The 19,423-nt window shown below is 42.6% G+C and overlaps 1 protein-coding gene across 2 annotated transcripts in view; it reads right to left on the bottom strand.

Annotated features, from left to right (window-relative positions):
- LOC124145607 (carboxyl-terminal PDZ ligand of neuronal nitric oxide synthase protein-like) overlaps window positions 1–19,423 on the bottom strand; it is a 220,329-nt gene that overhangs the window by 147,954 nt on the left and 52,952 nt on the right. For both annotated transcript variants that reach the window (XM_048389687.1, XM_048389688.1), the window contains exon 2: window positions 4,171–4,242. In XM_048389687.1, the coding sequence (XP_048245644.1) occupies window positions 4,171–4,242 (72 nt within the window). The remainder of the gene's footprint in view (window positions 1–4,170; window positions 4,243–19,423) is intronic.

The following is a 19,423-nucleotide window of genomic DNA, read 5'->3' as shown; positions in this document are numbered from 1 at the left end:
TCGTCTTCCAAAAACATCAGGAAAAACATAAATTTATTTGATTTACATCAATACAGAACTACATATGTCTTCAGAGATAGAGTTTCCAATTGGAGATGACATGACAACATTTGTCATCACAGATGACATGACACAACTTTTCTGATCTTAGAGACACTGTTACCATTTGCACATGACATGACAACATTTGTCATCTCAGAGGCCATCATCATTCAAACATGACATGACACAGTTTTTCTAATCACAGAAACATAATAAGTGATGAAAACCTTCACCATCATAAGCTCCATTTTTTCTCAACCAAACATTCTCACAGTTGTGCATCCATTAATATCCTTTATCCCAACACAATTCCAGCTGCTAAAGAAGCGACACTGCTTCCTGTTGCGGCTATGACTCAATGACGCTCTGCACGGTTGATCCCACTCAACCAATGATGCCTCAACCCACCACGGTTCATCATCAATCATCTCTTGTTGACAAAAAAACAGCAGCAGCTTTAAATCAGAGTTTACTTTTGAAGTTTCATTGGATGGCTTGGGAATACACCGGGCCCTGAATTCCTCGTGGACAACCTTCTTCTGCAGCATGCGACTTGGAAACAGCTCAAGGAGAAACGGAAAATAGAAATGAGACATGTTCCGAAGGAATTATACCGTTTTTATAGTTCATCATAACGTGTGAAGAAGGAAGCTATAGCTCATATTGACGTAGCCACAGGGAATGCTGGGATTGCCAAAGAAAATATCCGCGACATGTGATAGAGCCGTACCAGCCAAACCCTCATCCTTGCTTCCAAAAGGTAATCTAGGCTTTTATCCTCCAGCAAGTGATTGAAAATGTTTCTGTAAATTGAATAAGACTAAATGTTTTTGCTCCATTAGCATGTATAAATGTGCTCTCTCGTTTTTTCTCTCGTCAGTGTTTGGATTGGACGATATCCAGAGCCTTGATTAGATATGCCTTTTTTATGATGTTAACTGGTCAAAACATTTTTTCACATTCCTGCAATCACCATTCAATGCCTGCGTATAGCAACAATCCAATCTTTCCTGATAACTGTTGTGTGGGTTTCTCTGTAAATCCAGGAGATGGTGAATTCAGAATATGCAGGATCGCCATACATAACTATTTCAGTTATGTCAATAGATGAACAATCACCGCCTGCCTGGGCCAGACTATGGGTGGTGTGTTTTCAGAAATAGGAGCATTAATAAACATATCACTCCTAACTAGAATGCCATGGGATGCCAAAGAAACCGGCATGTCGGAGATAATGTACCTGTGGGAGGCGCACAAGCAGCCACCATGGTGGTTAATGTAAGGCAAACGACACATTTACTTTTAGCGCGGTGTCAGATTTTCATCAGAAATTATCATAACCTTCATACAGCCTTCATAGTCAAACCAGTTCCAACAGCCTTCATAGTCAAACCAGTTCCAACAGCCTTCATAGTCAAACCAGCTCCAACAGCCTTCATAGTCAAACCAGCTCCAACAGCCGCATAGTCAAACCAGCTCCAACAGCCTTCACAGTCAAGCCAGCTTCTACAGCCTGCATAATCAAACCAGTTCTAACTGCCCACATAGTCAAACCAGTTCCTACAGCCTGCATTGTCAAACCAGTTCTAACTGCCCACATAGTCAAACAGCTCCAACAGCCTGCATTGTCAAACCAGTTCTAACTGCCTGCATAGTCAAACCAGTTCCTACAGTCTGTATTGTCAAACCAGTTCTAACTGCCCGCATAGTCAAACCAGCTCCAACAGCCTGCATTGTCATACCAGTTCTAACTGCCCGCATTGTCAAACCAGTTCTAACTGCCTGCATAGTCAAACCAGTTCCTAGTCTGTATTGTCAAACCAGTTCTAACTGCCTGCATTGTCATACCAGTTCTAACAGCCAGCATAGTCAAACCAGTTCTAACTGCCTGCATAGTCAAACCAGCTCCAACAGCCTGCATAGTCAAACCAGCTCCAACAGCCTGCATTGTCAAACCAGTTCTAACTGCCTGCATAGTCAAACCAGTTCCTACAGTCTGTATTGTCAAACCAGTTCTAACTGCCCACATAGTCAAACCAGCTCCAACAGCCTGCATTGTCAAACCAGTTCTAACTGCCTGCATAGTCGAACCAGCTCCAACAGCCTGCATAGTCAAACCAGCTCCAACAGCCTGCATTGTCAAACCAGTTCTAACTGCCTGCATAGTCAAACCAGTTCCTACAGTCTGTATTGTCAAACCAGTTCTAACTGCCCACATAGTCAAACCAGCTCCAACAGCCTGCATTGTCAAACCAGTTCTAACTGCCCGCATAGTCAAACCAGCTCCAACAGCCTGCATTGTCATACCAGTTCTAACTGCCCGCATAGTCAAACCAGCTCCAACACCCGGCATTGTCATACCAGCTCTTACAGCCTTCATAGTCAAACCAGCTCCTACAGCCTGCATCGTCAAACCAGCTCCAACAGCCTGCATCGTCAAACCAGCTCCAACAGCCTGCATAGTCAAACCAGCTCCAGCAGCCTGCATAGTCAAACCAGTTCCAACAGCCTTCATAGTCAAACCAGCTCCAACAGCCTGCATAGTCAAACCAGCTCCAACAGCCTTCATAGTCAAACCAGCTCCAACAGCCTTCATAGTCAAACCAGCTCCAACAGCCTTCATAGTCAAACCATTTCCAACAGCCTTCATAGTCAAACCAGCTCCAACAGCCCTTATGGTCAAACCAGCTCTAAAGTATGCAGAATTCATCTGGACTGCCAGGCTCTGCTATGGCAGTCTATCTCTCACACCTCAGAGAATGAATTAAAACAGAATCCAACTCAAGTCTAGAATGATTTGGCAAGTCTAGATTGCGGCAGCTCCTGAAATTAATCATTGTTCTGTGCTCTTTTGAATTTTATTTCAAATATTTTGTAGATATAGATTTTAAATAAGGTAACTTTACTTCTGAGACTAAATGTCTGTCTCGCCATGTTATACCAAGGTCTGCCATGTTATACCATGGTCTGCTGTTATACCAGGGTCTGCCATGTTATACCATGGTCTGCTATTTGATACCATGGTCTGCTATTTGATACCATGGTCTGCTGTTATACCATGGTCTGCTCTGTTATAATGAGAACTTTGCACCAAGTGTAAAATACGCCTCCAGCACACAGCCCCACATCCCAGAGTGTCAGGCCGACAACCAGTTACCCAGCTCCCATCTAGTGCCAGGTGCTCAAGACCACATGCCATAATAGGTTGTGCAGACAGTAGTATATCCATTGTGTGATGTCTACAGAGAGCATGTTTCAATGAGCTAATCCTTTAAAATGTCAGTACAGATATCTCTCTACTTGAACTGTTTCAGCTACCTGTTGTTGTTCACAAGTTGTAGGAAAACTGTACAGGTCTTCCACTTACCTTGGCGTGAGGATGTGAAGCGTGACCATCACACCACACTGTGTATGTCATAAACATAAATGCTGGCCACACCGATGGCATCTTTGCGAAGTTATACAGAAAGTTATTTATTATCCAAAACTGGCTTCCACAAGAGATATTGCCTGGGTGGGATAAGGTGATATTTCCTAACTACAATATTTCCTTACTCCAATGAAATTGAATCGCAATGCTTTTCAGAACACCATGACATCACAATGAAATGACATCACTTATCTCTATGCCACTGAAGCGTGCTACTGCGACACTTATTACTGTTTAAAAACTGAAAAAGATGAAAGAATGATTTTGGATGATAAAGGTTATCTCACCCTCCAGTCTTTTGACATCAAATATATAAACAGTTTTCGATAAAAGTAAAAAACTCGTCTCCTATTTTTAAACTGTTATTGACTTGGGTTGGCTCAGTTTATATCAAGACACTCAGGTGAATGGTCAATATATGTGTAGTTGTACAGAAAGTAATATATGTATAGTTGTATAGAAAGTAATATATGTGTAGTTGTACAGAAAGTAATATATGTATAGTTGTATAGAAAGTAATATATGTATAGTTGTATAGAAAGTAATATATGTATAGTTGTATAGAAAGTAATATATGTATAGTTGTATATGTATAGTCCAAACCACTGATAGTCCAAACAGTAGTGTTGACAACTTGTAAACAGTTGTGTGGACAGTAGTAGTTCTCTGTGTTTAGTTGTACAGGAAGTAGCACCTACCCGGATTCTTCTCATGGCCGCCACAATCTCCACCCTGCTGCTTGGTCTCGGTACATCCAATGTGCCGATATACTGCAACCAAACAACGTCTGAATAAATAGTATGCACACAGACAAAACAACCCACTGAAATTCCAGACATATTGAAGATGGTCATATGGTTATTCCAAGAATATTTGTCCAATGATCAAATACCCGAACTAACAGTTTAATTTCTTTTATTCTTTCAAAGGACAGACTTCAATCAGTTTTTGTGTTCATGGAGGTAACATAAAAGTATTTTGTAGTCAAATCTTATTAATAAATAAGTCAGCAATAGCAACCGCTTTTTTCATCAAAGACACAAAACTGTGAACTAAACTATGTAAACAACAATATGAAATCAGCGACAATGCAGTAATGCAATCAAAACCCCACCCACCCTATTCTCAGCCAATCAGAAAACATTTGTCCATTAGTTGGAGTGGCCTTTAACAAGTTCTGTTTGAGGAAACGTACACGCAAAAAATATTGCTTGGTTATCCAAACATAATGTTATGAAATCAACTGCAGTATATTTAGTTTTAGTTGGCTGCCTGTGTGAGGGACTAACTAAGTGTTCTCAGGGTTTTTTAATTACTCACAAATTGAAATTAATAAACATCAAATTCAGGTCATAACAAATCTTCCCGAGGCAAGAGAGTTAACTGACTTTAAAAGTCCAGTTTCACCCTTGCCGAAACTAGGCTGGTATTATGGAGATGCAGAGGAAACTTGACCAACACTTTGATACCATTATGATGACGTCATGCTATTGGTGCAGTTGATTCTGAGGCAGTAATTCAATGGCCATCGGAACATGCATTTCACTTGTTTGTTTGTTTGTTTAGCGTCACACTCAGCAATATTCCAGCCATATGACAGTGGACTATAAATAATTGAGCCTGGGCCAGACAATCCAGTCAGTGAAATAGTGAGCACCAACCTACGCAATTGGGATGCGATGACATGCATCAACCAAGTCAGCGAATCTGACCACTCGATCCCGTTAGTCACCTCTTAAGACAAGCATTGTCTTTTTCTACTGCAAGCAAAATATGGGTTGCGGAATTCTACCGCATTATGCAAATTCATACAGAAATTATACATCAACCATAACATTGTTTACGTCAGAGAAATCACTCATATCTGTTGATTACTTTAGTAGAATCAACAGATTCCAATGATTTCTCTATTACATAATCCACAAAAAACCTGCCCAACGGTATGTTCTATAAACAATCTGATAAAAATGATATTGCCAACAGGGTCGAGTGATGGGAACTGCCTCTGAAGGCTAACACATATCTGTTGCACCTCTCACTACAGCGTGAAACTCCAGTTTTCTCTAGGACCCTGGAACTTTCTTAAATAACCAGTGAAGCACATGCAGCTCTGCGCCGGCGCCGATGGGGGTCAGCCTGACAGACAGTATGGATGGGTCTGTACAACAGCCGCAGCAGGAGAATCAAGGAGGACTTCGGACACTGATGGGTTGTTGCACCAAGACGTGGCACCACACTTGCAGGAAATATCGTTTCCCTTCAGCAAGTTGTATGTGTGGTGAAGTGTGGGTGTGAGTGAATGTTGTTCACGCTGAGGTCAACAATACCCAATCTATGTCACTTCAGAGTGAAAGTCTGGACAAGACTAACCAATGGTTGATAACATGAGCACTAGAGCACATCGTCAGCCAGTCAGCCAGGTTACACACCACGCCTCTACACAGAACAATGATTCAATGACCACAAGACCAAGTCAACAACACTGGGATGAGGCTAAAATAAAATCCTCAAGTTAGCAATGGGGATCTACTCAACGATGAAAAACAAATTAAAGTTGCAATGAGGATCACATCAACAAAGTTGCACTGGAGATGAAATCAACAAAGTTGCACTGGGGATTAAATCAACAAAGTTGCACTGGAGATGAAATCAAAAAAGTTGCACTGGGGATTAAATCAACAAAGTTGCACTGGAGATGAAATCAACAAAGTTGCACTGGAGATGAAATCAACAAAGTTGCACAGGGGATTAAATCAACAAAGTTGCACTTGGGATCAAATCAACAAAGTTGCACTGGAGATGAAATCAACAAAGTTGCACTTGGGATTAAATCAACAAAGTTGAACTGGAGATGAAATCAACAAAGTTGCACTTGGGATTAAATCAACAAAGTTGAACTGGAGAAGAAATCAACAAAGTTGCACTGGAGATTAAATCAACAAAGTTGAAATGAGGATTAAATTAACAACGTTGTACTTAGGATCAAATCCACAAGGTTGCACTGCGGATAAAATAAAAGTTGCTCCGATGATCAAACCCCCAAAGTTCCAATGAGGATGAAGATGAACACAAGTATATACATATTACGAAGTGAATGTTTTCTACAATCAAACTATTGATGACATTGTCCAGTCTCACCCTCATATATTGGGTTTATTCCGAAATATTTCTTCCGGCAGTCAGGAGAGCAGAAAACCTCCGTCCAGCTTCAGCCTCGCCTCACTTAATCCAATCCAATTAATCCTTGTGAGATTGATCACGAGTGTCAAGATGAAGAATTTCACTCTGTGACAGTCGGAGCAATTATATACCAAATATTTTAGATTTCATGTTCAGATAAAATGTCAAAAGCCTTCAATAAATCTCCCCAAAATATTTTCGATCTCCAATTTCCTGATCTCAAAGAAAGGTCAGACAATTATAACTACAGGTTCAAATAACCACAAGTAAAATAATACGAAAATAATAGAATTTGACATTCAATCAAAAGTTTATTAAAAGCATCTTCCCATTTAATTCCCAGACGGCCCTGTTCCCCATTCATCAGGGCCACCAACCCTTCCTCTGCTGTGATGTAAGTCCAAGACAGATGGCACAAGTACTTTTTCACGCAAGAAGACAAAACTTGGCGTAACCCACGCCCTGGCTATATCCCTGTCATTAGGAAAACGGTAGCGGATTCCATCTTGGGAGACTTAATCAATGGTCTTGAATGTTCATCCTTCCTGTGGTGGATTCACCACAGCGTTTATCAATCATAACCTGTCCTACAATCAATGTCTGTTTCTTCCAGATGAAGCTAATCGCCTACTCTAGCTCTGCGGGTAACGTACGCTCGCTTACCCCTGCTCTTTGGCCGAGACTTTGTTAAGAGGATCACATCGGCCATCAGATCATTCCTTGACAAATACCACTGAGCCATTAGGGACCAATCATAAAGAGACGATATAAATCTTGTGTGAAACGTTTTCATTCTTTGTAAAGATTGCAGAATGATTATAACAAATCACCATAAATAATGGCCACATTTTGCCACCGAGAATGATTTTTTCCTCAAACCTTTCAAACAATGACAATTTTTTTAATTTCCACACAGACTTGCATAACGTTGCCTCCACACTTTACACTGTGCATGGAGCAGAAAGATCTATATAAGTCAATAGCTACATTAGCACCTGATATCTCAGCTGACAGTTTCGTTTTCTTACCATTGATTTTGTCTCACATGAGTATAGTCGGGTCACAGTGAGGCAAAATGAAAGTCGGATCAACAAGTCGGCAGTTTTGTTGCCTGACACAGTCACGGGGAGAAAGACGACTCCCCCGACTTATCAATACCCCAGATCAATCCTCATCCATCTCTGACAAAACAGTGATGTCCAAGACGACTCTATGGAATTGAATTGGGTGAGATTATCAACGAGGAAGCTATGAACCTTGGTGTCTGAGACATGCATTGGCGGTGGGTCGCCATAGCTGCACTTGCCGTTGCTGATGTGGCTGTGGCTGTTGCTGAAGGAGGAGATCCTACACTTGATTCCAGGTGGTGGGATTCTCATGAACTGCAGGACTGCAGGACTACAGGACACAGACTGATTCATACGGACTGATAGATATGGACTGATTCACATGGACTGATTCACACGGACTGATTCATACGGACTGATGCACATGGACTGATTCACACGGACTGATTCATATGGACTGATTCACATGGACTGTTTCACATGGACTGATTCACACGGACTGATTCACACGGACTGATTCACATTGACTGATTCACATGGACTGTTTCATACGGACTGATTCACATGGACTGATTCACACGGACTGATTCATATGGACTGATTCATACGGACTGATTCACATGGACTGATTCACATGGACTGTTTCATACAGACTGATTCACATGGACTGATTTACACGGACTGATTCATATGGACTGATTCACATGGACTTATTCACATGGACTGTTTCATACAGACTGATTCACATGGACTGATTCATACAGACTGATTCACACGGACTGATTCATATGGACAGATATACACAGACTTATTCACCAGTGAGTGAGTGAGTGAGTGAGTGAGTGAGTGGTGGAGTGAGTTGGTTGGAGTGAGTGAGTGAGAGAGAGAGTTAGTGGGTATGGAATAAGTGAGTGAGTGAGTGAGTGAGTGTACGAGCATGAGGAACGTCTAATGTGGCCACCTGGTTCAGGCAGTGGAAGGTCACGGCAGTGACAGGCACACGGTACTGTGACACTGGAAGCAAGATTGTAACTGATGCAATGCTCCTGCATTCTACGATGTTGTGCGGCAATTAGCGGCCAGCGACAGGCCGGCGGCATGAGAACAAGACAGAATCAAGGACGTGTCCTGAGTATGACAGGTATTATGGCAGAACCAAATTGAGATGATTGTCCTTGAAGGTCGTCCCGATCTCATGCAATCATAAGGAAGAATAGCGCTAATTGGCTCCAGAAGTAGATTTCATGTCGTGATCACGCCATGCTTTCACCGTGTAATGTAGGTCAACTTGAAGAAGTCCAAGGGTAGGTAACCCCCAGTCTGGTAAGTGTGATTGAACAGGCCGCCACTACAAGGTGACACCTCGAGAGTTGCACATTATCCCTGAAGTGACCTGTTGCCGCAACACACAAACGTCCAGGAACTGTAGCTGACAAAAACATGGAGGGATCAATAAATCTCCACAACTTAGCAGGACACATGTCCCTGTAAAAAACACCTGTCAGTCCCAGTGTAGACCACATGTCCCAGTACACAAGTCCCAGTGTAGACTACATGTCAGTCCCAGTACACACGTCCCAGTGTAGACTACATGTCAGTCCCAGTACACAAGTCCCAGTGTAGACCACATGTCAGTCCCAGTACACACGTCCCAGTGTAGACCACCTGTCAGTCCCAGTAAACACGTCCCAGTGTAGACCACCTGTCAGTCCCAGAACACACATCCCAGTGAAGACCACATGTCAATCCCAGCACACACGTCCAAGTGTAGACCACATGTCCCAGTACACACGTCCAAGTGTAGACCACCTGTCAGTCCCAGTACACACGTCCCAGTGTAGACCACCTGTCAGTCCCAGTACACACGTCCCAGTGTAGACCAACTGTCAGTCCCAGTACACACGTCCCAGTGTAGACCAACTGTCAGTCCCAGTACACATGTCCCAGTAAACACGTCCCAGTGTAGACCACCTGTCAGTCCCAGAACACACATCCCAGTGTAGACCACATGTCAATCCCAGGACACACGTCCCAGTGTAGACCACATGTCAGTCCCAGTACACATCCCAGTGTAGACCACATGTCCCAGTACACACGTCCCAGTGTAGACCACCTGTCAGTCCCAGTACACACGTCCCAGTGTAGACCAAATGTCAGTCCCAGTACACACGTCCCAGTGTAGACCAACTGTCAGTCCCAGTACACACGTCCCAGCGTAGACCACCTGTCAGTCCCAGTACACACGTCCCAGTGTAGACCACCTGTCAGTCCCAGAACACAAGTCCCAGTGTAGACCACATGTCAGTCCCAGTACACACGTCCCAGTGTAGACCAACTGTCAGTCCCAGTACACACGTCCCAGTGTAGACCACATGTCAGTCCCAGTACACACGTCCCAGTGTAGACCACATGTCAGTCTCAGTACACACGTCCCAGTGTAACCACCTGTCAGTCCCAGTACACATGTCCCAGTGTAGACCAACTGTCAGTCCCAGTACACACTTCCCAGTGTAGACCACCTGTCAGTCCCAGTTCACGTCCCAGTGTAGACCACCTGTCAGCCATGCTAGATGCAGAAAGTCTCCTATATTCTTGACAGCCTCTCCTCCAGGCATAGACAAGGCAAAGACCACATTTTAAATTTTTCCTCTTCCCTTAAACAACAATAGCCTGCTGAGAGGCACTTGTTCCCATCCATGTCAATTACTCTTTGTTACCAGAATGTCTGATTTGGCAGGTGGCACCTTCACCGCCCATGGCTCAAGTGGCCGAGTATTTCACTGTGACATAGATAGATGTCTTTTTCAGAAAAAAGTCTGTTACCTAATGAGTAAGTGAGTGAATTAACACACTCTGGACAGTACTCCAGATCACTGCTGACAAACCTGGATATACAGGCAGAGAGACCTGGGATTCGAACCCACAACCATTGGTTTCTGGTCCACCCATGGATGGAATTCAGCCTGAGACGACTGGGACACGTGCTCTCTGACCAACGGACTGAGTGAGTGAGTTAACACACTTTGTTCCTTACAGCCATCAAAGAAGACGTCGAAAGCAGGTCAGTTACCATTCCAGTGAAACCAAGATGGATAACATTCTGACAGAACAAAGATCTCAGATTCGAAACCACACAAACCACACCCAAAACCCCTGGTCCTAAGATACCCAGGTACTCATGTCCTCTGATCCTCAGGTCTTCTGGTACTCTGGTACCCAGGTCCTCAGGGCCTCTGATCCTAAGGTCTTCTGGTACTCTGGTACCTAGGGCCTCAGGTCTTTTGGTACTCTGGTACCCAGGTCTTTTGATCCTTAGGTCTTCTGGTACTCTGGTAGGTCCTCTGATCTTCAGGTATTCTGGTACTCTGGTACTCTGGTAGGTCCTCTGATCTTCAGGTATTCTGGTATTCTGGTACTCTGGTAGGTCCTCTGATCTTCAGGTATTCTGGTATTCTGGTACTCTGGTAGGTCCTCTGATCTTCAGGTATTCTGGTATTCTGGTACTCTGGTAGGTCCTCTAATCTTCAGGTATTCTGGTATTCTGGTACTCTGGTAGGTCCTCTGATCTTCAGGTTTTCTGGTACTCTGGTACTCTGGTAGGTCCTCTGATCTTCAGGTATTCTGGTACTCTGGTACTCTGGTACTCTGGTAGGTCCTCTGATCTTCAGGTATTCGGGTACTCTGGTAGGTCCTCTGATCCTCAGATCTTATGGCCCTCTGGTACCCAGGTCTTTTGATCCTCAGGTCTCCTTAATTCTCACTGCAGAGTTGTGAGTCATTTCAAGTCGTTTTGCCCAAACAGTGACCCTTGTTCAGCTCCAGATCCGTGTCCTGGGTTTCAACAGTCGTACACTGACAGTGTTCAAAGTGGTAAACACTGATTAACTCAACCCAACTCCTCCTGGGGATTTCGGGTTTGAATCCCTCCCAAGGAACCTACCAGGAACCCCTCCCTAGGAACCTCTTGCTGGTCGTGTGAGGTGACAAAATGGATCAGGTGGTCAGCCTCGGAGACACTGAGTTGGTTGATTGCGTGTCGACGCGGCCGATTCCGTGGACATCGATCAATGGATTGTCTGGACTACTGACTTGATCATTTACCGCCATCCCCCTCATACACTGGAATGTTTCTGGGTGCAGCGTCAAATACAAAAACAAAAACTCCAACTCATGATTGTCTCACAGGAATCAGTCTAAAACATCCCCGTTCATATTCTATCAAATTTCCTCAAAAAGTCAATAAAATTTCTAAAACTACATACTGACGCACCAACAGATATAAATCTCCTCTTTTCTTGTTCCATACAGAAAGACTTGCAGTCTTTCCACAATCCGTCACAATACTGCAACGTCACAGTCACGCGGACATTGTTCTTCCCATCTGGTGTATAAAGCCGCCAATATAGTCACTATACTTCATTTGATGTCAATCACAGACAACCATGGCAGCATACACATTCCATTTCGGGGAATTATAACAGTTTCCACACAAATTTACAATGAATATTCAGCATTCCCTACGATTCAACATGAAAGTCACATTTGTCAGATCAAACAGACATGATCCCAGCTCCGTCAAGACTGCCAGACAAAATTGCCAGACTTTTTCCCGTTGAATCAATTCTATCTGGTGTAATCAAGACAGGCCTATAGAAACACAAAACATGGCGTGTTCCACCACCCAGTCAAAAAAGGACGGACAGAAAGATTGCAGGATGATTCTGCATCCTGTGATCAAACCGAATGATTAAACAAATGGATCGAGACAAAAACCTCACACCAGACAATTAACAACGTCTGTCTCAATTCAAGTGTCGTGCTTCCGGATGCCAGCTCAACTTCTATGAAATACTTACCAACTTGACAAGAAAAAGACATCAGTTTGAAAGGGACTTTCCTTTCCTTCATGCCAAAATCATACATGTAATTGTTGAACAATTTGTTTTAAATTTGGCTATAACTGAACTGGCCAGGAGAACAGGACCATCTACACCTTTGGAAGAACATGTCTGTGATCATTGCTAAATCTTTGACAAAGAACATTATTTCATGTCTTGAAGTAAATATGCAGATGTAAGGCACTCCCTGGTTAATTCTCTTTCCTCAAAAAATAAATATTTTGAAAGCCTTACTATTACAAAATAAAAGTGCATATTTTTTTCAAATTACGAACCAGGTAACATAGAAACAATCTGCTGTAATACATACAGCAATAAACCTGAAATAATCATGAGAGATAGTCTTTGGTTATGACTCATGCTTACCTGAATTGGTTCTTTCTAGTGTTACCTGGACTTATTACACATATATATTTCCCTGCTTCTGCATGGAATGTTTGAACAATCAAAATATTTGAATGGAAATGATAATGAATATGGAAAGCACTAGAATCTTTTTGGTCAGTCAGAGGTACCAAATTATAACAACTAAATTTGAATGAAACAGCCGATTCGGACTTAACCGTTGCCGCGTCACTTAATTTCTGGGCTGCATGATATCAAAGAGTTTGTGTTAAATTTTGTCACAGCAGACTGAACTGTGTCTTCAATGTAGAGCTAGGTTACCTGTAGATTACCACCTCAAAATATTTACATTCTCAGGTACTCATCTCTAATATCAATCTTGTCCCTTCGTATGGGGTAGTTCCTCATCCAGGATTAATCATCCCCTCAGTAATTCATGGTTGTCAGTCAGGTTGCAGGTGTGAAAACCCCAACCAATTTTAGGTCTTCATTTCACTTCAAGGTGACTTGGCGTCTCACTATGGGTGTGAAGCCCTTCAATACCCAAATTCAGAGAAAGGGCCTAATGCCAAACATGTAATTACATAGTTCAACTAACTTGCTTTGGTTTGTTGTCTTTGGTTGCAAATCTATCCATGTTAAATGTATCGATTGAAACCCCACGATACCGCTTCAGTTCCAAATTCATTTTAGCGCCGCTAAATCAAGAGGTAACCTCGGTCTACATTTAAACACAGTATGTTTATCTCCTAAATATATTTGTTCACTGGGGAGTTCAGAGAGTACACACCAAGAACCACAATATGGGCAATTCTGGGATTTGAACCAAGAACCGGGTGACCCTTGCACGGCTGAAAGACAGTAAACAACTGCACCTGTGCCCACTGGGCCACCGATGAGCCCTTCAGAGCACAATAACTAGTAAGATCAAAAACATGTCAGCACCCAATGATTTGCCTTAATTATCTTCCCTGCTTCTGTACCATGCGTTAATGTAAAGTAAAAGACGTCGAGAAATAACTTCGCTCCTGCCAATCTGTGACTTTAATATCCCTGATCAGACATCTTGTCACACTCAAAAACACAATCTTTTCTGCATTGTTCAATCCAAGGAGAATTATTGCAGGTTTAACGAAGCATGTGTCAGAAATGTTAAAGCTCGCCATTAAGGTGAAGAGATCAAGCACGGACACAAAAGAGCGTTTTTTTCAGTGGAGTTGCCGAGGGCACTGCTGTCTCGCGAAGTTAGCTCTGTGCAGGTTCCGTCAATTGGAAGGCGTCTTTATGCCTAATTATTCCATGTGTCGTGTCATCTGACAGACCATGCAAAGTGGACCGTCACTGAGTAGGTGTCTTCTGCTCACTCTGGCCATTGTGGTGGACGGCGCTCCACTAAAGTGTTGGCAAGGTCCTCTCGCGTCCCAACTTAAGTGTTGTCCACTAATGTTTGTTTGTTTGTTTGTTTTTTGTTTAAAGGCGCACTTAGCAATATTCCAGTTATATGACAGCAGTCAGTAAATAATCAAGTCGGGACATAATCATTGATCCACGCAATTGGGATACAATGACACGCATCAACAGAGTCAGATGGTCACCCGATCCCGTTAGTCGCCTCTTACAACAAGCATGTGTTGCTGAAGACCAATTCTAACCCAGAATCTTCATGGGACGATGTAGTAACAACAATAACAGAATTTATCATAAAAAGGGTAGGTTTGTCAGGATAAAGCCAACAGATAAAAACAGTAGTCATTTTTGAATAAATATTATTGTGCAAATATCAATGGTCAGGTTGGTACTTCCTATAGAGGTTACAAACAAACACAGGGTCGCCCTTGTCTATCGGACTTCACCATCGGGGATCTACACAAATTACTTGGATATTTATCACAATAACCTACTGAGGTTACAAACAAACACAGGGTCGCCCTTGTCTATCGGACTTCACCATCGGGGATCTGGACAAATTACTTGGATATTTATCACAATAACCTACTGAGGTTACAAACAAACACAGGGTCGCCCTTGTCTATCAGACTTCACCATCGGGGATCTGGACAAATTACTTGGATATTTGTTATCAGTATCAAAATAATAGTCTGACACATCAATAATCAGTATCTATCAGGGGCGTAGGGGGGTCAGTTTACAAGGTAGGTAACTCTGCAGACAGACTGCAAGCAATGGATGCAAAGGGCACTTACTGCCGTGAAAGGCAAGGAGAAAATGTAGGTGAAGGCAATTATCTTTTTGTCCATATCATATTTATGACAATAACAATGTCAATCTTTTATTGATCTTTTGGTCAACACCAACATTTACTTATACACTACAAAGTACACTGGTATGTGCTCTGGTCGCAACTTATTGTTCAGTGTCCAGTGACTGGTCACCTACCTGGTCACATGATATATTAATGCATGGATTCTAGGAACACTTTTTTGTACCATTTGCGGGAGATCTCCAAGGCTTGCTAAATACAATGTTTATCCCTAATACAGGATATTTACGATCCCAAAACACACTCACTGGACAACCTCTATTTGGCTGGGACTTCTGAGGAGACGACATTCAGACCCATGGTGTCCACACCAAATGTCAGCAAATGTCAGCAAATAGTCACAAATTGGAATAAAGGATTCTCCAACTCAGGTGATTGTAACAATAGCTAAAGCTTTAGTTTTTCCAAAGATAACTTGCATTCCACTGATGACAGATCCAACAAGTCCACTAATGCCTTTCATAACACTGCACTGAATTCAAGGTTAAAGAAAATTGGGGCTTAAACATAACCCAAAATTTGACAAAATAATGCGTTCAAGTTAGCAAGATTTCACTGACATAAAGATAATAATATTGAAGCACTTTGAGTCAATACATCCTATAAGGTCAAAAAGCAAATCGTCCTCCATAACGGCCACAGAGATGGATACATGGAGGGCATATGACCAAACTCTGCAACAGCTCCTTCTGTTCCAGAAACAATTTCATGGAAGCCTGTTGCCATGGAGACAGTTGATACAATGTGTGAAGCCCATTTCTGGTGTCCCCATCTGTGATATTCCTGGAATATTGCTAAAAAGCGGTGAAAACACCAACTTACTCATGTAGACAGGGTAATATCTGACCCAGCACGTGGTAGCCTGTTGTCACAGAAACAAGGTAATATCGGACCCAGCTTATCATGGTAGCCTGTTGTCACAGAGATAAGGTAATATTTGACCCAACACATTGTGGTAACCTGTTGTCACAGAAACAAGGTAATATCGGACCCAGCTTATCATGGTAGCTTGTTGCCACGGAGACAAGGTAATATCGGACCCAGCTTATCATGGTAGCCTGTTGTCCCGGAGACAAGGTAATATCGGACCCATCACATCGTGGTAGCCTGTTGTCACAGAAACAAGGTAATATCGGACCCAGCTTATCATGGTAGCCTCTTGTCACGGAGACAAAGTAATATCGGACCCAGCACATCGTGGTAGCCTGTTGTCACGGAAACAAGGTAATATCGGACCCAGCTTATCATGGTAGCCTGTTGTCATGGAGACAAAGTAATATCGGACCCATCACATCGTGGTAGCCTGTTGTCACGGAAACAAGGTAATATTGGACCCAGCATCTCAAATCAGGGCGACTATCAAGATAATAACAAGCTGTAGACAAAATGCACACTATGCTCTCATTTCCAATTTGGTGGGGGAATTATTTGTCTGGCAGATCATATTTGTCTGACGACTGATCCGTTGCCATAAACAGAATGACACCCCCTTTTTATTATTTCTAAAATGGTAGACAAGGCTTAGTCTATGCTGTCGGTCTGGATGATGTATAACTAACTCATCTTGACTCATCATTTGTCCTACAAATGCTGGCAATATCGGCTGTACAGCGAGCAAGCAAGTTGATGGTATTTTCTGTGTTCCCACCATATTCAACACATTCAATAACATGTATATTTGGCATCAGCCTGAAACAGATTTCGTGTGAAGGTAATGAATGTACAATATACTGTGTAACCCAACCAGGTGCTATGAACTGTTGTTTTTTTTCTTGTTTTTTCTTGTTTTGTTTGGATTTTTTTGTTTGCTTTTTGAGGGGTGTTTTTTGTGGTGTGTGTGGGGGATTTTTTATTTTTGTTGCATTTTTGTACAGGTTATACTGTTCTGCCACGGATCTACACAGTGTCTGGAATAGCTGCTGGCCTGCTATCCTGTGGCTGGTAACATTTCTGTCAGGACCTGACTGATTGTCTGTTAGAATTTGTCTTGTACACTGACACTGAAAATGAATGAGACAGTGATATGTGGCTTACTTGAAGGAGAAAAGAGCTACCTCTATCATTATCAAGCTGTAACACAACCCTCAACACCAAGACCCACCCCTCACACTCCGCAGACATACACTCATTACCAGTGTCACAAAAAACAGCAAGATAAAAATTCATTTGAAAAATCTACAAGAAGATTTTTTCGTGACTACTTCTGAGCAGACATCTCACAAGAAAATTCTGTCAAATTCCCAAACGCAAAAGGTTGTGACGTCTGATCAATGTCACAAACAATTCAAGTGTAGAAGTACAGAACAATGAGACTTATCAGTAAGAAGCAGATATAACAGATTGTCCACTAGACCTTGAACAGGAAATGCAGGGACTTCTGGAAGGAAGCAGCTATAGATGGAGGAAGTCGGGGTATGACACTTAACAGCGTACACTTGCGGAATGTCAACGATCTTCTTCCTAGGCTAATCCCAGGGTTCATATCTCCCCGAAATATGAATAGAAGCAAATCGGACAGAAAAGATAGGAAACTGAATCAATTCTGTAGCGTAACTAGATACAGTCTGGGTATTTTGGGTATTTTTGTGTCATGCGATTCAAGCGATTCTCTGGATTGCTTTATGGGTATAAGTGGAGTCATTGGTGATGTTTTTCTCCCAAACAATCATTCATTAAGGAGGATTTATCTCTCTTTCATCTCTGCCAGACAACATGGCATCATGTCTGGTAGGCATCATGTCTCAATAGTTACTACGAAAACATAAGTGAGTGAGTGAGTGAGTGAGTGAGTGAGTGAGTGAGTGAGTGAGTGAGTGAGTAAGTATGGTTCAGTGCAGTTTTGATCTGTATTCCACTTATATCACAGTGTGTCAGCTTAATGTGGGAAGTGAGGCCAGTCTCAGACGTTTCTACTTTGGTGAAACCCACGAGCACAGGTAGGTATGGTGCTTACAGACCTAGGAACATAATCAGGCCAAACTGGGATACAAACCCACGGTCATAGATTTCTTTCTAGTCCTAATACTCATAATCTTCATTTCATTTACAACTTCATTATTTTTTTCAGATTCTAAAGTCGGCATGGCAACTGTAGCTTCATGACCTTGAAAACATATTGACTCCTTATTACTTCTCAGTATGGTCACATCTGACTGCAATAGGAACACAAATGGCTGAAGGAGATTGCAAACAAAAAATATGGCATCGAGACACTTTTTGGTTGTTCAGTCCAAGGGCAGATAACTCTGACTCGGTAGTGGAAACTCCATGGCCCTAACTGCCCTGCATCCTGTAAACGTAGATCGCAGACAAGGTTCTGTAGCTCACTGAACAAAGCATGGACATGTGTTTTAAATGTTTTGGTTTCATTACATGGTTGCAAGGCGTCCAAAAGGATTTTGTGTCTCGTTGCATGGGTACCGTACAGCCAATCAGGTTCTGAGGTAATCACGATTGCTGATTGTGTTTGGCGGAAGTAGCGAGGACGGGAGTGACATTAGAATTCCTTACATTCACAAGCTTTCATCCTGTCTACAACTCAATAACGGCAGACATTGATTCAGGTGGCTAGTAAACTCTTGCAGACAGATAGAAATCAGACCTCTTTCGTCAATCATGGCAGAAACTTTACATAACCAGAAATTATGGAACCCATATAAATTTGGTCAGGTTTTCAAAGCATCCAACACCACTGTCTATGCTGAACGTGATTAAATACGAATTTACTTCAATATCTTTCGTGTAAAACACAAGACAAGATTTATTATCCCGTGGGAAATTTTACTTGCACCATAAGAGTGAGTGAGTGAGTGAGTGAGTATGGTTTTACGCCGCTTTTAGCAATATTCCAGCAATTTCACGGCGGGGGACACCAGAAATGGGCTTCACACATTGTACCCATGTCGGGAATCGAACCCGCGTTGTCTGCGTGACAAGCGAACGCTTTAACCACTAGGCTACCCGACCACCCCCGCACCATAAGAACATGGTACCCATATGGGGAATCAAACGCAGACGTTCACTGTGGGAAGCGACTGTTTTAACCAGAGGTCTACCCTACTAACCAGTTAGACAATGACAGCGTGTCAGCTTCTATACTCATGCCTTGACACACTTCGGCCATGTTGGTTCATGTTTCCAGGTATCTTAACACCTACCCTGCTGAAGGCAGGTTTATCAG

This window comes from Haliotis rufescens, unplaced genomic scaffold (assembly GCF_023055435.1).
Source record: "Haliotis rufescens isolate VD_foot unplaced genomic scaffold, xgHalRufe1.0.p SCAF_8, whole genome shotgun sequence".
Lineage (NCBI taxonomy): Eukaryota > Metazoa > Mollusca > Gastropoda > Lepetellida > Haliotidae > Haliotis > Haliotis rufescens.
This window is presented reverse-complemented; position numbering and strand designations above follow the sequence as displayed.